At 38.9% G+C, this 19338-nt stretch overlaps 1 protein-coding gene across 1 annotated transcript in view; it reads left to right on the top strand.

Annotated features, from left to right (window-relative positions):
* UBE2H (ubiquitin conjugating enzyme E2 H) overlaps window positions 1-19338 on the top strand; it is a 103932-nt gene that overhangs the window by 70607 nt on the left and 13987 nt on the right. Inside the window, exons 4-5 of the mRNA XM_055421257.2 lie at window positions 6047-6086; window positions 7397-7449. Of these exons, the coding sequence (XP_055277232.1) occupies window positions 6047-6086; window positions 7397-7449 (93 nt within the window). The remainder of the gene's footprint in view (window positions 1-6046; window positions 6087-7396; window positions 7450-19338) is intronic.

The raw sequence follows: 19338 nt of genomic DNA, 5'->3' as shown, positions 1-19338 counted from the left end.
TGAGCTCCTTGCTTGGTTCCTCAGCCAAGAAGAGACCGTCCCAGGTTCATCTCTCCTGAGTAGGAAAGGCTCAGCTCTCGGAAGAGACTTCTGCCCGGGTGCAGGCTGCCACGGGCTGGGCCTGGCTGTCTGAGGTAAGATGAAAAATCTATCTGAGGGTGCACTGATGCACAAAGCTGGCAGCAGAGCTGTCGCTGTGAAGCTGGCAGCATCCGCACCCCTTTTTCAGCTGGAGCATCCTAATTCCAGTCACCTCCTGCACGCTAGGAATGAAGACCCAAGTTATTGCCCTTAAAAATTTATAGTCTGAGACACTGCTAGGGAAGATAGGATTTAATCTTTAATAAATATATTTTAAATAATTCTATCTACTTTAAAAATAGCGAATTGATCATTTTTATTCTGAATGGTCTACTTTATGTGGGTATTTGTCCTAAAGATGGAACACCAGAGTAATTTAATACTTTCTCACAGAGATTCATAAGCTTATAAATAAATTGTATCAGCCAAAGCTGCCCCAACCTTCTGAAGTCCAGGTTCATTTCTTCTCTAGGATAAAGTTCTCATTTGTGCCTTTTGTGCTTTTCACCCGTTTACCTTGTTTCATGAGTCATCTTGTTTGAACTCTCATTTCTTCAAGATTATTCTGGATGCAATTTCTGGATAGGTGATTGGCCCTTGGTGAGTGTACTCCGGGAGTTGGTGATGGACAGGGAGGCCTGGCGTGCTGTGATTCATGGGGTCGCGGAGAGTCGGACACGACTGAGCGACTGAACTGAACTGAACTGATTTCATTCTACCCACAAATTTGATCACTAAAAATACCCCATGAATAAAAGGAACAAAGATGGAAAGTATGATTAATTTCTGCCTCCTTTATTTATATATTGATCCAGTATCAGTTATTTGAAAGTGTATACAACTTTGTACAGATCCCCTCCTGGGACTGGATACAGGAACAGTCTGAAATTTAAAAAAAAAAAACAGTTTTCAGCATGACTCAGCACGGTATTATTTACTTTCTCTGCTTATTAGTCTGTGGGTCAAGAGATTTGTTACTCTAGAGCAGTTGAATGTTGGAGTGAGTGAAACAAGCACAAAAGCATGGCATATTTTTCTATTTTAATAATCTGTGCTTTTATTTTCTAAGATGTGTAGTTTTGCATCAGCTTAGCATGATTTAGATTCCTCCTCCAGAATTACAAATCTGATTTCCTTCTGATAAAAGATAGAGGACAGAGGTGGTAAGCTGTTCAGCTAAACATTTGTACCTGTTGTCCCCCTTTTTATAAGTGCTTGAGCCATACCAGAGAATAATTGACCAAAAAATTAGAACGAATTCTGAATTTTATCTGAACAAATCACTGAAATGTACCATTAGAACCTGTCTGGTAGTGAATCAAATCTTATATCATGTGGATTAAAAATGACTTGCTGCTTCCACTTGTCATGTTTCCATAAAAGCCATTTTCAAAACATGTTCTCTTAAAATATCTTCTAAATAGTTCCTGGTTGAATGGAAACAAATGTTGGGAAAATTCTGTTGTTGCAGACAAATTCATTAGGGTGGTGATAGCTTTGCCAAAAGGAAGGAAAACGTGCCAGGGCAAACACGCTCAGTCCTGAGAACGTTCCTTCCCTGAATTCCTAGGCTGTCCTTTATCCGTCTCCTCCCCTCCTTGTGCAAAAGTTCCACTGTGGCCATCATCATCCAGAATGTAAATAGCTTTGCCAGAAATGCTTCCCGCAGCTTGTCCAAGAACAAATGTAAAGGACGTGTGTATATATATATAGACACACACACATACCCCTTTCCATTTATTTGCATCGGGTAATTTTTCTAACAATAGAAAAAAACTGGTGTAGGAGGAGATGACTGTACTATGGAAATTGTTTTCTTGGTAGAATTGGTCTGGCTGTGCTTGTTTCTCAGTGGCAAGGTTATCAACTCCATATCTGCCTACTTTGGAATAGTCAGCAGATTTTTGTATCTCTGTGGTATTTTAGCATGTTAGAAGCTTTATATTATATTCTCCAGAATACTTCTGTACCTAAAATGTGCCCTCACAGAATTAATTTCCTTAATGGATTTAACCATTGGCCATTTCTTAAGTTCTCTGTTCTCAGAGCTCTGGCCATTGTTATTAAATCTTAGATTTTAGAACTGATCGTCCTTTTACAAACAGAATAAGAGTAGGAGGTTTGGAGATCATGTCGTCTAGCTTTCTCTCTTTGTGGGTAAAGAAACAGGCCCACAGAAGTGTAGTGACCTGATCAAGGCCTGTGGTTAAAAGGCAGAGTTGGGACTAGAAGCCAAGCCCCTGTTAGCACTTTGACCCTTCCAGTCAGGTTCTGCTCTCCACCTCGCAGCTCGATGGGGTTCAGCAGGGACAATGGGGACTGGGCTCCAACTAAAGAATTTATTTACTGAGCCCTTTTTGGCTCTCTTTTTTATGTAGTTTTGGACTCAACCAAGCCAAAATCTAGATTTAATTGAAAACAGTGTGGAAACTGTATTGATGCCAAATGTCATCTCCAGACCTGGTACAAGGAGTCAGGCACCTTATTATTTCAGAGACAGTTTTGATAAACATTTAAGGCTTGTTTCACCATGGCTATTTCCTTGGCTTATACTTTTGAGGTCCCCTGTGACATCACATTATTGAAGCTTCATTCTTTTATTATTGAAATATAGTTAATTTACAATGTGATATTAATTTTGGTTGTACCAAGTGATTCAATTATACATATATTTTCTTTTTTTAATACTGTTTTCCATTGTGGCTTATCATAGGATATTGAATATAGTTTCCTGTCCTATACAATAGGACCTTGTTGCTATCCATCCTGTGTATAAAAGCTTACATCTGCTAACCCCAGTCTCCCTTTGGCAACCACCAGTCTGTTCTCTACATCCATGATTCTGTTTCTGCTTCATAGATGGGCTCATTTGTTCATATTTTAGATTTCACATGTAAAGGATATCATGTGCTATATATTTGTCTTTCTCTTCCTGACTTACCTCACTGAATATGATAATCTCTAGTTCTCTCCATGTTGCTACAAATGGCATTGTTTTGTTCTTTCTATGACTGAGTAGTGTTCCATTGTATATATTTACCACATCATCTTTATTCCTTCATCTGTCAGCAGGCGTTTAGATTGTTTCCATATCTTGACTGTTGTGAATAGTGCTGCTGTGAACATAGGGGCACATGTGTCTTTTTGAATTAATAGTTTTGTCTGGATATAAACCAGGAGTGGGATTCCTGGATTATATGGTGATGCTTTATTTAGTTTTCTGAAGGTTCATTCCTTCTAGCCCATTTCCATTGCTGCAATCCTACTTCTGGTACAGAGGTGGAGGTGATTTTTTTTTTTTTTTTTTTTAGTTTTAATTGGAGGATAATTGCTTTACGGTGCTGTGTTGGTTTCTGCCATACAACAGGAATTAGCCATAAGTGTACATATGTCCCCTCCCTCTTGAGTCTCCCTCCCACTCTCCAGCCCATCCCACACCCTCCAGTTTGTCAGGAAAGGACCTGGTTGAGCTCCCTGTGCTATCCATCAGCTTCCCATTAGCTGGCTGTCTTACTCTCGCAATTTGTCCCACCCTTTTCTGTCCTCTGCTGTGTCCACAAGTCTGTTCTCTATGTCTTTATGTCTATTCCTGCCCTGCTAATTCCTGCAGTACCACTTTTCTAGATTTCATATGTATGTGTTAATATATGATATTTGTTGTCCTCTTTCTGACTTATCCACTCTGTGTAACAGGCTCTGGGTTCGTCCACCTCAATAGAACTTATGGAGAAAATATCCTCACTACTGAGAATGAAGCACTGTTAATATTTGTACGTTTTTGTTTCCAGTTTTTAATTTATGTGCACACTTTTAAAAAAAGAGCAAATAATATGTAAGCGCACTATCTCTTTTTAGTATATGTGCTGCCAAAGCAAGCACCATCTCTTTTTTAAAGGGGTATAGTTCTATAAATTAAATTCATCCTTAATCACTGTTCCCCATTCTGTTCCCCATTCCCACCATGACCTTGATCCTGCACCCTCACTAAAATAATCACTCTTGTAAATGTGGTGTATGCTGGTCCAGTAGAGTTTTCTGTTGTTGTTACCATAGAGAATATTATGCAGTGTTGCTTTGTTTTCATTTATCTGAATGGTGTCATGATGCATATATATATATCATCCTGCAGTTTTTTTGTTTCCCCTCAGCCTTGGCTCTATCCTAATTGCTACATACTGACCTAGTTCACTATCTCAGCTGTGTAGGACTCCCAGTCCAAGGATGTGCAACATCTCTCCAGTCCCTTGGTGATGGGGTTGAACTTAGTTCTTGGTTTTTATAAACACTACAGCAACAGGTATCCTCACGGGTCTTGTTGTACACATGTATTGGTGTTTTTCTAAGGTTAGGTAGAATTTCTATCCTGCCTTTTCTTCTCTTAACATTAAGGCATGAATGTTTCCATTGGCTTACCATAATCTCCTTATAAACACATACCTTGTGAATCTAGACTTTCAGACATCTTTAATGAAAAATTAATATGACATAGTAATTGAACACAAATCCTTTTGCATCAGAGTAATTTAAAGATTGCATGGACTCTCTTAATAGTAGGTAGATAAAGCATTAAGCTATTTTAACACCAAAGATTAAAGAACAGAAATTGGAACCATGATTAGTACTTGGAGTGGCTTGCGCAAGTAAGGGTTGGAATGCCTGGGACTTCATATAGTCTAATCCCCATTTTCTAAATCTAGAGAAATTTCTTAGATGTTTGGAGCTGACCTCTGTCACTCCTCATCCTTGAGCATCCTCCTTTGATGCCACTTGTCTGCCTCTTTCCTGAAATCTTCCTCTCCTCATGTATGCTTCCCTGTCACCTCTTTGTCCATCTTGCAATTATTCTTCATGTCTCCTGTCCCATTGCTCCTGTCTCGTGACCTCCTCAAGAATAGTGTACTGTATTTGGTTTTATACCCTAAATAAGCACAGTGCCTGATACACAGATGTTGAACAAATATATTTTGAATGAATGAAAGAGGTGAATGTGAGCTATGGGGGTGAGGGAGGGTGGGATTGGGACATGGTGATGCTCACTTTAATAAGGAACTTCAATTTATTGAAACTAGGGAACTGAATAAGGAAGTCTTAAAAGGAAGTTAGGCGGTAAAGATGACAAAATGACAGCTTTGACAGTGGATCTCTGCTTTAGAGGACTGTCATTTGCTTGTATACAAATTGATTAAATCACTGGTTTTGTCTTAGAAAATAATTTCTTTTCAGAAGTTAAATACCAGTACATTTGTTTAAAAGTCTATACCTACTTGTTTAATAAATCAAAAAGCTTGAATCCCCGACAAATATAGCCATCTTACAGAATTTTTTTAAACACCTTGCCCAATTTCTTGGTTGCCCCAATTTTAATCAAAACTGGGTTTCCTGGAATGAGTAGACTGAAGTTAAAGGAAATATTTTGGTCACTGTTCTTATGAAATCCTTTGTGGTTTGGAAGCAGTACTCCTTCAGTGTTTCAACAGCTTCATTCATGTTCCGCACACCGTGTAGCACAACGATGCCAGTAACAGCTTCAGAAGGAGAAGTTCAAATGCAGAACCTCCACATTTAGAAATTGAACAATAAAACTTTGGGGGAGGGAAGTCAGAGTTGCTTTCTTAACTTTTATCATGGCACTAGTTATAAACCATTTAATATAAATTTTCTTGGAAAGTACCATCATAACTCAGAAAATAATTCTTTTAATGATTATTAGAAGCTTCATTAGATTATTCTAATAATCTAATGATTATTAGAAGCTTCATTGCTCTCAAAGTTTTCCCATTTGATTAATAGAACACTGATATATTTTAAGTAATTGACACTGTCAGGAGAATATAGTCTAATCAGTAACCAAAGATCTAAGATTAAAAGTAATGAGTTATCCTAATACTGAAATTATTTCCAATACTGAAATACTTTAGTTGTTCTCTGGATACTTTTTACTGCTAATTAACATCTCTTTTTACAGGATTCATGAATAAAATTTTCCATCCCAACATTGATGAAGCGTAAGTAACTATTTTAAAATGTTCAAATCTTAGCAGCAACTGCTCTTGATTAGAGTTTGTGTATTGTGAAAGAGTCTCAATTATCTTTTTGGATTTTATCAGCAGATAGGACTATAAGAAAGGTCACTGACACTATAGAATCCAAGAATACGATATTCTAAACCACTTAGTTCAAAGTCTGCTATTGGACTACTTGGTTTTTTCCATTGATGAGCGAATGAGTCCTTCATTTCCCTTGATATCCAGCTAACATTTGTACTATTCCACATCTCCATCTCTTTGTATAGACACAGTCCAGAGATCGGTCTTCAGTGTACAGAGTGTATTATTTTCAGCCTCTGAAGTATTTCTCAGTTCTTGAGAGTAAAGCAAACAATGAATCACAATTACCCCTTTCTTTCCAATATTTTCTTAGTGGTATTTTAAAATGTGCTGAAAGTGCCTCCTATTTTGTACTCCCAGGGCAGTTTAGAGTACTATTTGTCCCACAGTTTTTCCTTGTCATAGCATTAAATTTTGATATTACATACATATACACATGTGTGTACATATGAGGTATTCTGAACTCTGAGAGGTTGTATGTGTATATATGTGTGTGTGTGTATATCATGCCCCATTGTCTTTTAAAATGTCAGTCATCCTAATAAGGATGGTCTCTTTTGTAACTGCAAAATAGTCACAAGATTCAGGAATATGAATATTAATGCAGTACTTTTTCATCTACTGCCATATTCTGGTAATGTACTTTTTAGCACTTTTTTCATTCATTAAAGGATCCAGTCTAGTATCATCTACTGCGTTTAGTTTTCATGTTTCTTTAAGGTAGTTCCATCTGAAACCATTCCTCGGATTTGTACAGAACTGACATTTTGGAAGAATAAAGACCAGTCATTTCACAGACTATCCCTCAATTTGGGATTGTCTGATTTTCCCTTATCATTAGGTTCAGAGTATGCTCTTAAGACCAGAAAACCAAAAGGTGAGATTGTGTCCTCCCCAGGGTATTCCACTGGGAGGCACACAAGTCTGTCTGCCCTGATTACAGTGTTAATTCTCATCACCTGGTTATATTGTTGTCTGGTTTCTCCATTGTATAGTTACTGGTTTTCCCTTTCGGTCTGCAAAGAGACACTTAAGACTTTGTGTATATTCTGCTCCTCATTGTGTTTTTACCAGTTGGGATTCTATGGAGGTTTTTTTTTTCCCAATGATCTATTAAAAATATTTCTGATGATAAAATTAGTTGTCTGATACATGCAACTAACTTTCTGATTTTTTTGTTTGTATGCCATTCTTTCCATCTGTTTCAGGTCAGGAACTGTGTGTCTAGATGTAATTAATCAAACTTGGACAGCTCTCTATGGTGAGTTTGGCCATGGAATATTTTTTAGAGATGTTGAGACAATGCCTAAAAAAATGTTGTTTGGATTTTATTCTCTGGTTTAAGTTGTTTTGTTGGGAATGTGAAGGGATTTTGAAGGCCTGGTGGGAAAGTTTAATCAGTGAAAAAACATATTTTCTCATGAGTACAGACTTGGTTTAGCAGTGAAAGTTTGAAATAATCGTTAAGGTTCTGAAATGAAGGTATACTGATACACATATGCAGACACAAATATAAACAAACGTGTTATTCTGAAGCACATTGTATACATGTTTATCTGTAATGCCTTTTAGTTTTGGAAAAACTCTTTAGGAATGTCCCTTTGTAATGAAATAATGTAATTAGGAGGTTTGGGAGATGATCTGTTTCAAAAATCAAAACTTTGTTATGAAGCAAAGAATCGTTTAGCCTTACCTTCATTGCTGAAACTGACATCTCTTACAGTGAATCTGCATGTAAATTGAGGTCACAGAGAGAGAGTATCAGGTCTTATTTCCCTGAGCTTGTAACTTGGTTGGGGAGCTAAAAATGCTTTAAAATATATTTAAAGTTAATTAGGGATACAGCAAATCAGTCTGTGTATTCTCCCCACATGTCCAAGTTCTCAGGCTTCCCAGAGTCTCCCTATTCTCATGCCCCCACTTCATCAGCATCCCCTGATGCTCCAGCTGGAAGTAATCCCTGGACATGGCTCAATTTTACAGCTTTTTTTTTTTTTTTTGGTGGGGGGTAGGAGGTGGCTTTTGCTTTCTACTTAGTGTTTGTTGTCTGTCCCTACATTGTCTGTGCTACTGGATTATTTGCTGCCCTAAGGGCTGGCAGGACACCTGTCTGATTGGTCTTTTAAGTCCTGGCATGCCTAGCACGGTGTAAGAATGAATGGTCCAGACAGCAAACACTTGCTGAGAGGTGCAGAGAGGGAAAGATCATATCATGCAGGGGTTAAACAGAGGCGGCCGCCTCTTGTTATGAGACCTTCTGGTGGTCTGAAGGTACACAAGACCCCTTATTCCAGCCTCCATCTGCGAGTCACCTTGCACTGACCTGGTGATAAGAACCACAGAGGTTGATCGTCAGCAGCACAGTTAATCCTTTTTCCCTCCTCCCGATTCTTTCAGAAATAATTTCCTCTGCCTGGAGTTGTCCTCCCTGATCTCTGTGTGGTTGCCACCTTCTTTTCTCATCTCAAACATGCTTCCTTAGAGAAGCCTCCTTTCCTGGTCACTTCATCTAAAATAACATCCCTCCATAGCACAGCACCCTCTATTTTAAAAACCTTAAAATTTGCTTATTGTTCATCTTGTCCTAGGATTGTAAGCTTCACAAGACCAGGGACTTTGTCTCATGTGTGTATGTACATAGGTACAAGTGCCTAAAGCAGTACCTCATGTACAGTAAGGGTTCAAATATTTGTTGAATTAGTAAGTGACTTAACCATGGCCAGTACTGTTTAACTTGAGAGTTTAGGGAAACGGCAGCTTATAAGGAGATGGGGCAACAAGAAAGAACATATACTCTGAGGTTTATTAAATGAATTCCTTTCAAGATGGTTTTTTTGGTAAAAATGTCTCGTGGCAGGCTGCCTGGAATATCTGATGTAATGATGTGTTGTCTTAAACTGCATTCACATTTTAGAAATGTACATAACTAAATACTGCAAGCTGGTTCCAATTACAGTAAAGTAAATTGGACTTCAGTTTGACTAATTCTTTTACTATTGACCAAAGGAGCTTTGGGGAAGAGGTTTGCTGATTCTCAAGCATCTCCCATCTCAGAACAGATTTTTTTAAAATGACTATTTTATTGAACTTTAACTCAGATACGTAAAATACACACATTTAAAGTGTATAATTTAATAGTTTTTAGTATATTCACAATTATTCACTACACCACTGCCACATTTTTATCATAAAATATTTCCATCACTTCAAAAGGCAGTCCTGTACCCTTTAGCTATCTACCCCCTCATCTCCCAGCCCCTCCCCAGCCCTAGGCAACAACTGACCTACTTGTTGTTTGTATAGATTTGCCTATTCTGGACATTTCTTATAAATGGAATTATATTAATATGATATATGGTGATGGACAGGGAGGCCTGGCGTGCTGTGATTCATGGGGTTGCAGAGAGTCGGACACGACTGAGCGACTGAACTGAACTGATGGTGTTTTGTGACTGGCTTTTTCACTTCTTGCAGTGTTTTCAGGATTCATCTGTGTTGTAGCATGTGTCAGTATTTCTTTCTTTTTTATGGCCAAGTAATGTTCTACAGCTCAGATGCCATTTTTCTTTGTTGGATAATACACATTTTAGTTGTTTATGCCCTTTAGCTATTATGAATGATGCCTCTATAAATATTTGTCCACACACAGTCTGTGTGGACATGTTTTCCTTTCTCTTGGATATGTACCTCGTGTGATATAGTAACTTTGTTTAACCATGTGAGGAACTATTTTCCAAAGTAGTACCATGTTAGATTCCCACCAACATAATATATGAGGTTAATAATAAACTTTCAATATTTAGCCAATATGACTAAGGTTTCATCACATCTATAAAATTTTAGAATATGTTCTTGTATTACCTTGCAAAGCACTTGGTAACAAGAATTAAACCACATTGATCAAAGCAAGTTTTGATTTCCCAGTTACATGTGTATGAGTTACCTTTAAGTGTTCCATAATACAAGAACATGAACACATAGGTAAGTGTAGGAAACCAGGAAGAAAATATTTTTAGAGTACAGTCAAAATTATACTCATCATGGGAGAATTGTTTTGACATTTTGCTCAAATCCAAACTATTCCTCAAGAAAATTCAGCATTTCTTCTATGAAAAGTCTTATTAGGAGCAGGTAACTACAATGGCAAGCCACTCCAGTACTCTTGCCTAGAAAATCCCATGGATGGAGCAGCCTGGTAGGCTGCAGTCCATGGGGTCGCTAAGGGTTGGACCTGACTGAGCGACTTCACTTTCACTTTTCACTTTCACACATTGGAGAAGGAAATGGCAACCCACTCCAGTGTTCTTGCCTGGAGAACCCCAGGGACAGGGGAGCCTGGTGGGCTTCCATCTATGGGGTCACACAGAGTCGGACACGACTGAAGTGACTTAGCAGCAGCAGCAGCAACTACAATTTATATATTTAATAAAAGTACTGGTAGAAAGGATTGGTTCAGGTGACCTTGAAGTTTCTTTTAGACTTATCTGATCTTGAGATCTAAACTGAATTTTTATTACAAACTGCTAAACCCTCTGGCATTGAAGATTAGTTCATAATTGGTAAATTTTGAATCACTCAGTTTCCTGCTGTGATTCTTGAATTCTAGTTCAAAGGACAAAAAAAATCTAACCTAATATGAAGCAATTAATAGGAGAAAGTTGGAAAGTTAACATGGATTTTCAATTGAAAAGCAAAAGGCTTAGCTTGGTAACCAAAACTTGTTTCAGCACCTCTGCTATATAATATGGTAAGGAGCAGGGAGGTACTTGTGAAATTTCCTGCAATTAACTTTGCCTCAGGTATGTACTGTGCAATGTGTATACATATTTTTATTGTAATGGCTATTCCTAGTTGAAATTTCAGATTTATACTCATCATTACCTGATAATAAACAGTGTTTATGTTTGTAGCAAATTTAGTCCTTTATTCCTCCACCACTGTTACTACCACCCGCAACCCTGCAAAAGAAAATTGATTTCTGGCAGCCCATTTGACTCATTGCCTCTGTTCTCCTCCTGCTTTTCCTTTACCGAGTGTACATGCAGTTTGTTCATTCAGAAGCTCAAAATTGGTATAATTGTAGTTGAATCACCCAGTAATTTTAAATTTTACATTTTACCTTAGCAGAGAACGAATTATAGTAGGTAATATGGTTAATTTTCTAAAGATGCTGCTTGTCATCAATGTGAAGTTATCTTGAGTTTGGAGTTACTGTTGTCACTCTTTGCAACATCAAAAGGAAAGTAGCAGATGCCATCACAAGATTGATTTCATTTTGGCTTCCTGTATGATAGCATCTTTTTTTTTACATCCCTTTCTGCTCTTCCAGGCAGCAGTGATAAAAGCTTGGAAAACTTAAAATTCAGCCAAGGGAATCTGGATTTCAGTTTCAAAAACAACTGTAATTTTAAAGACTGGTGAAAGGAAAGTTCATTAAGCCATAGGTAGCTTTCTTAGCTCTTCTTCTGTTTTCCAGTCTTCCTTTTTATTCCAAAATATATTTATCCATCATTGTATTTTCAACCCACACTCCTGGAAGGTCAGGTACCTTCCTTGCATTATACAGCTTCAGTTTCCCTCTCACTCTTCTGGGCCGTGCATACCTGACCCTCGCAAATTATGTTTCAGTCTCTAGCCTTCCTTCTACTCATTTTTCGACTGACTTGAGAAATTACTTATTTGTGGATTAAGTGTGAACAAGTAATGTGGAAGACAATTTTCTTATAAAATTGGGCAGTTTATAATTTTATTCTCACCCTTACGGTTGCTAGCCAAGGGACTGGATACTCCTCTTATTTTGCTGGTGAGAAAAATCAACATTTGGGAAATCACTTCCCCTGGAGTCGTTTGGATAGTCAATAACAGACAAATGAAGTTGACTACAATGAAAGGAGTACTTCGGGGACTTTGAGATTAGAATTAGGCAGAAGAAATAATGCTTCTTTTACTAGGCATTTAGAAAAAATTTAAGTCATAAATTTACTTAATAGAACTATGCTATAGCTTAATGACTTTAAGCTGCTAAGTGAATTTAAGCCTTTCCATATTGGACATACATTGTTATTACACCTCTGTTTTCAATCAGGTAGTCTGTGAATCTTTCCAAACAATTCAGATTGTACCTGAGGGTAACTATATCTTACAATAATGCTTTAGTTTTGCTCGGTATGTTTCTAGACATTTTAGTGTAGTTGTAGAGATAAGAGATACATTTATCTGTCTGCATGGATGATTGACTCGTCAACAACTACTGTTTGAATAGGCTTGAGAGGTCAGTATTGATCCATGTTGGAATCACAAATGTCATCCTGCTTTTGGAGCCGCTGGATTTCATTATAAGTCTCCTAGACTGAGGCCAGGTAGACCAGTTTGTTTCTCGGACTAAGGGAGAGATGTCAGCTGCAGCAGATAAAAAAGAAGTATGCTGGAGTTTGGGATTTGATGGTTTCTACTGTGCTACCTTCATGATCCACCTCCTCTTTGTGCTTGTAGATATTTAGATTTGGTGTTGGCCTGTGGCCCAAGAGTTTAATTAACTATGCACAGAAAAATGGGGCCTTCTTGGGTTGAACAGCTTAGCAGAAATTCATTAAAAATACCACACTCACATTCGCTGACAGTCAGCATTAGAACCATGGAGTAATCCAGGCTTTGTGGATTGTGAGACATGAACCAGGCTATGGTCCTGAAAGACAGCCACGGCCATGTTCTTCTTTCTTTGGGGCTGTAACTGCAAAGAAAGTGATTGTGACTTTATAGATTTGTTTTCTCTTTGTTTGCTTGTGATCACTGTGTCTAGGTAAAATTTTTCCCCATCCATGGCCACTTATCTTATAATTCCATGAAGTTATCTTGTTCTTTTCTGACATTAAAGACAAACTAAATCTTTGCCTAGTACTTTAAAACTTTAATAATGAGTTTTAGTATGACTGTAAGAATATCCAGCTAGCTAATTATACATTAACTGCCCTCATTTCTGGAAGGCTAATAACAAATCCTATTACCATGTTTTAGCTTGCAATCTTTTAAGGTAAGCAGGGTCTTGCCAGGTTTAAACTAGGATGAATGACCTCTAAAGAACACCTAGGTAAGGTGGAAAGTGTTTCGAGATTGATATGACAACAGGGGAAAGTTTTTGTTGAACGAGGGTCTCTCTTATTCCTTCTGATCTGTGTCGTAGCATTCATTTCATTCTGCAGATTTCTGCAGTTTAAAGACATTATTGGGAGGGAGACGCAGTCAGGCAGTGGATGAAAGATAATTTTCTAAGACGGTGGAATGCTTTAAAACATTCCATGTTATAAAATTTCACCTCTGATCGGTGACCTGGTGATCTGACACTTGACAGAATGTATCTGGTATTCCTCCAGGTTTTAATTAGCACCCTATGTCTTTGACATTGCTCTTCCCCACATACGACAGGAATACTTGTTTTTAGCTTGGAATACTTAAAAAAGTGTAATGCTTTCAGTAGTGAGATTAAGTATATCATGAATATTGCAAAAATTCTTCAAGTGTTTACTGATTCTTACTAATTCCTACTAATTCTGTCTAGAAGGTGTGAGGAGGGAAGAGTTGCTGTTTTGCATGCATGAGACCTTATTCTTTCTTTAAAATATCCCCATGGACTAACATGGGCTTCCCTGGTAGCTCAGCTGGTAAAGAATCTGCCTGCAGTGCAGGAGACCCCAGTTTGGGAAGATTCCCAGAAGGGAACAGCTACCCACTCCAGTATTGTGGCCTGGAGAATTCCATGGACAGAGGAACCTGGCCGGCTGCAGTTCATAGGGTTGCAAAGAGTCTGACATAACTAAGCGACTTTCATTTTTATGGTCTAACACGAGAACACGCATAAATCTAATGAGTTCAGACCTTTCCTATGTTTTATCCACACAGAAGACCCTCTCAGTAAAGTGATTGGATACATTCTTGAGTATGTCACCTAGCATTTGGTGTGCCGGTTATATTATTCCATTAAAGCATGTTAGCATTTGGTAAACTAAATACAAGCCTTGTGGCCAGCTGGTTCTGTATCACGGTACCACAGCAAGTCCTCATAGTAATCTGTTTCAGCTTGCCACATATGTGCCCTCAAACAGCTATAGAAATAGGCTTTCCATATTAAGTTAGGTTTGTGTTAGTTAGAGAATATTTCATCTCAAAGCCACTTCTTTTTTCAAGTCCTCCTACCTATCTGAGGGCATTCCTCCTGATTGGCTTTAGTATTCACAGACTGTAAGCAGAAGAAAATTAAAGTTTAAAAAAACTCAAATCCATCATTAGTAGTTATAGCTTCTTAGGAGCTGATATGGAGAAGGCAATGGCAAGCCACTCCAGTACTCTTGCCTAGAAAATCCCATGGACAGAGGAGCCTGGTGGGCTGCAGTCCATGGAGTCGCTACAAGTCAGACATGACTGAGCGACTTCACTTTCACTTTCACACATTGGAGAAGGAAATGGCAACCCATTCCAGTGTTCTTGCCTGGAGAATCCCAGGGACGGGGGTGCCTGGTGGACTGCTGTCTGTGGGGTCACACAGAGTCGGACACGACTGAAGTGACTTAGCAGCAGCAGCAGTAGCAGTAGCAGCAGAAGCTGATAAGAGTAGAAAAATAAAGATCTATTAATTAACCCCAAATTCTGAAATAACCTGAGGAAACTTGGAAATTGTATTTGCCCTGTTTCAGTCTTACAAACATTGATTACATGTATGTTAGTGTGTTTTTATACATATAGATACCACCCACCTATTCCCCCCCAAAAAAAAAAAAACTTGAGTAAGCAAAATGGAATTTTATGGTTGGCTTTATTTTGAACATATAAATGTAAATCCATAGCTTACTTAGCAATATGTTGAATTAATTCTGAGCAATCAGTGGGATTTTAAAAGGTCAGCTGCTGATTTTCTCTGGAAAATCAAGGATAACATAGCTTTAATTCCCTGGTGATCTCAACTTATTTAGCCATCAGCTTCAACTATAATGGCCTAAAGCCATGGAAAGAGGAGGTCACAGAGTCAAGAGTCCTAAGCCACTGGAATCTACTCTGTGTGGCTTTTGCCCATCTTTTTACCTCTCTGATTGTAAGGGGTAGTTTTCCTTTTTTACTCTTCTTTTAGCCCTGCTTCCTATTGAATTAGAAAACAGTTCAACACCTTAAGGAGTCGTGGCTAACTCAGTGACTCTCAGCTTGGGAAGCCAGCGGTCCTTCTCTTGGAGGGAGAGGGTCAGTAAAATAGAAGTTTATTTGGATAACATGCTTCTGGAATACAAAGTACTGTAGGAAAAATGAGAGGAACTTGCTCTTGATGGGAAATAACCTGAGTGATTGGTTGAAGGACATGTTCTCTGGTTCCAAAGGCTAGCGTTTGGAGACTGGAAGGTTGAAGCCAGAGATGGTTGTCCTGATGCAGATCTAGAAAGATAGACTGGGAGACCTCCCTAGGGGTCGAGTGGTTAGGACTTGGCACTTTCACTGCCATGGCCTGAGTTCAATCCCTGATAAGGGAATTAAGATCCCAAAACTGCGTGGTGCGGCCAGAAAGATATATTGGACTTGATATAGTTACATGCCAGGGGAAATAGAAGAGGAACTAAAGGTATTTCACTATGGTAAATAGTGAGTCTGAAAAATTGACTGAGTACATGGAATAAAGGAGGAAAGCCTAACCAAGGTCCTTCCAGAGGTTTAGAGTAGTCAACGTAGGTGTTAGGAGAAAGGAATATTCAGGGAAATAACTTTAGACCATGTCGAGTTTAAGACCAGAAATGTAAAAGACTGGTTTGGTAGTTATCAGCACAGACTTAATTTCTTTAAAATTGTGAGATGATGAACTTCCTGGAATAAGAGTGTAAAATACACTCTTTATATTAATACAAAGACCACAGAATTCACATTGCTCTGCAGGTGGATGATTTCTTTCCAAACAAGTTTTTCTGTATGTTGTTTGTTTAGCTTTAATAAGAAGGAATCCGGGGCCTTGGGCATCTGAAGGATGGTGAGTAAAGAGGGCATGAGAGCTGGCACTGGAAAATGGAGGAGGGCTCTTATAGTTGGTGGTACCTGTCCATGACTGTGCTGTACAGTGGTGGTGTTTTCTGAGTCACAGCATTTTGGATGTTAAATATGAAAAACAAACTAAGACTATGACGTTTAGGTCTCTCAGAGGACTGCCTGCTTGGTAATTGTGGTTCCTGGTGGGGTTGACCACGTCAAGCTTTGGCGTCCACAAGGTTTTAACCTGAAGATAGCAGCAAGCTTTACAAAAGTTTCCATTTTAATGTTCAAAGGAAATAGAGGAAGAAGAAATAACTTATGGTCACTGGTTCATAAACAGCCAAGAATAAAACATGAGATACGTGATTCATCCTCTCCTATGTGTCTTCTCGTGTAAGCCACGTACCCATGTTTTAGTGAGTCACCTGGAGTAGGGTGGCTTTACTTTAAGAATTGGTACATTTTTGTGCGTGATTCGTTTTAATTTTTAGTACGTATCACTCGAGGGATACAGGTAACTGAAATTTCTTCCAAGAAAATGGCATATTTGTATTACTATTTTAGTCTAGTCCTTTGGTGCAGTTCAAAGACTTATTTTACAATCATTTTTAGAGATGTATATTTCTTGTAAGGAATTGCAGTATTATACTTCTCTTTTTGCAGATGAAAAATTGAGATGCAGAGAGGAAGAGACCTGCCTTTCCTACTTACAGTTTGGAATGCTTTCGCTTGGAGGAAGTGATGGTGATAGCAGTGTGCAGGAAAAAAAAAAAATGATGAAACGGTCAGGGAGGGCCCCTCAGTTAGAGCCTCTGCAGCAGCTTAGCTGCCAATGCCTAAACATTTTCTTGAGCTAAAGAACCCACCAGCACATAACTCTTTTCATTTGGCCGTTGGGGTAGGGTAGGTGGTGCATTTCTGTATACATATCATACACATGCTGATGCCAACCAATCAGAATTCCTAGGGTACTTAGGAAAAACTCCATGGGCAATTCTAATGGATGAACATCCAGGACCTAGACTCGCTGAAGAACCATTGCTCTAGACCAAGTTGGGTAACTGCTTCTTTTCTTGAGAGATCAGTATGATTTGAGTGTTTTTAGTAATTCAGTTCAGTCACTCAGTCATGTCCGACTCTTTGCACCCCGTGCATGCCTGCAGCATGCCAGGCTTCCCTGTTCATCACCAACTCCCAGAGCTTGCTCAAACCCAAGTCTGTCCTTCAAGTTGGTGCTACCATCCAACCATCTCATCCTCTGTCATCCCCTTCTCCTCCTGCCTTCAATCTTTCCCAGCATCGGGGTCTTTCCCAATGAGTCAGTTCTTCGCATTAGTTGGCTAAAGTATTCGAGTTTCAGCTTCAGCATCAGTCCTTCCAATGAATATTTGGGACTGGTTTCCTTTAGGATGGACAGGTTTGATCTCCTTGCAGTCCAAGGGACTCTCAAGAGCCTTCTCCAACACCACAGTTCAAAAGCATCAATTCTTCGGCACTCAGCTTTCTTTATGGTCCAACTCTCACATCCATACATGACTACTGGAAAAACCATAGCTTTGACTAGATGGACCTTTTTTCAGCAAAATAATGTCTCTGCTTTTTAATATACTGTCTAGGTTGGTCATAGCTTTTCTTCCAAGGAGCAAGCATCTTTTAAGTTCATGGCTGCAATCACCATCTACAGTGATTTTGGAGCCCAAGAAAATAAAATCTGTCACTGTTTCAATTGTTTCCCCATCTATTTGCCATGAAGTAATGGGACCAGATGCCATGATCTTAGTTTTCTGAATGTTGAGTTTTAAGCCAGCTGTTTCGCTCTCTTTCACCTTCATCAAGAGGCTCTTTAGTTCTTTTTCACTTTCTACCATAAGGGTGATGTCATCTGCATATCTGAGGTCATTGATATTTCTCCCTGCAGTCTTGATTCCAGCTTGTGCTTCATCCAGTCTGTCATTTCTCATAATATATTCTGCATATAAGTTAAATAGGGTGACAATATACAGCCTTGATGTACTCCTTTCCCTATTTGGAACCAGTCTGTTGTTCCGTGTCCAGTTCTAACTGTTGCATCTTGGCCTGCATACAGATTTTTCAGGAGGCAGGTCAGGTGGTCTGGTATTCCCATCTCTTGAAGAATTTTCCACAGTTTGTTGTGATCCACACAGTCAAAGGCTTTGGTGGAGACAATAAAGCAGAAGTAGATGTTTTTTCTGAAACTCTCTTGCTTATAATTAAATATGGATATAAACTATTAATTTATATGCCTAAACTGAGCTATATGGCTTCCCTGGTGGCTCAGATGGTAAAGAATCTTCCTGCAATACAGGAGACCCAGGTTCAGTCCCTGGCTTGGGAAGATCCCCTGGAGTAGGGAATAGCTACCCACTCCAGTATTCTTGCATCAACTCAATGGACATGAGTTTGCGCAAACTCCTGGAGATAGGGAAGGACAGGGAAGCCTGGTGTGCTGCAGTCCATGGGGTCAGAAAGAATCAGACACGACTAAGCGACTGAACAACAGAACTGAGCTATGAGCATAGTGATATTGTTAACATTAATACTGTAAGAGCAGACTGAAGACTCAGTCCTAATGGACTGTATTTTGTTAAGTGCTGATTTAGTTCAAGGGAAAAGGAAAGCTGTGTGCTCATCATAAACCATACTTCTCAGGGATCTTGGGACTTGCTTTAAAAATTAAGGTATACAGTAATGGAGCCAGCTGACTGTAATCTCTAGATTGGGTGATCCATGTCTGGCTCTCTCCCTTTCAAAAAGTGAAAGGTCAGTGTTTTTTAAAAGACTTTGGAACTGATCAGAGTTTTTTATTATTAACAGTTCTAGGGGAAAAAATTTTTATTATGATGGATTTTTCCAAAGATGAGTATCTTTATTTGATACTTGGTTTATGGTTTATGTCTCTCCTGCCAAAATATTTATCTTGAAAGAAGATGTTGTGCACATCTGCATGTTTGAGACATGTTTCTTTAGGCAGGACCCTCTCAGTGGTCAGCCACTCTGTCAGCCACTCTCAGGAGTACTTTACTGCTTCAAAATGGCCATGGCCACAGCATCTTGGCCTTCAAAAGCTGCCATCTTCACCCAAAACTGGGCTGCATACTTTTCTTCTTCTGTTCTGTTTTTAGAGGTGTGACTA

This window comes from Moschus berezovskii, chromosome 3 (genome assembly GCF_049115385.1).
Source record: "Moschus berezovskii isolate FMDL1 chromosome 3, NW_MosBer_1.0, whole genome shotgun sequence".
NCBI classification, from domain to species: Eukaryota; Metazoa; Chordata; class Mammalia; order Artiodactyla; family Moschidae; genus Moschus; species Moschus berezovskii.
Note: the sequence above shows the minus strand (reverse complement) of the source record. Positions and strands in the feature narration are given on the sequence as shown.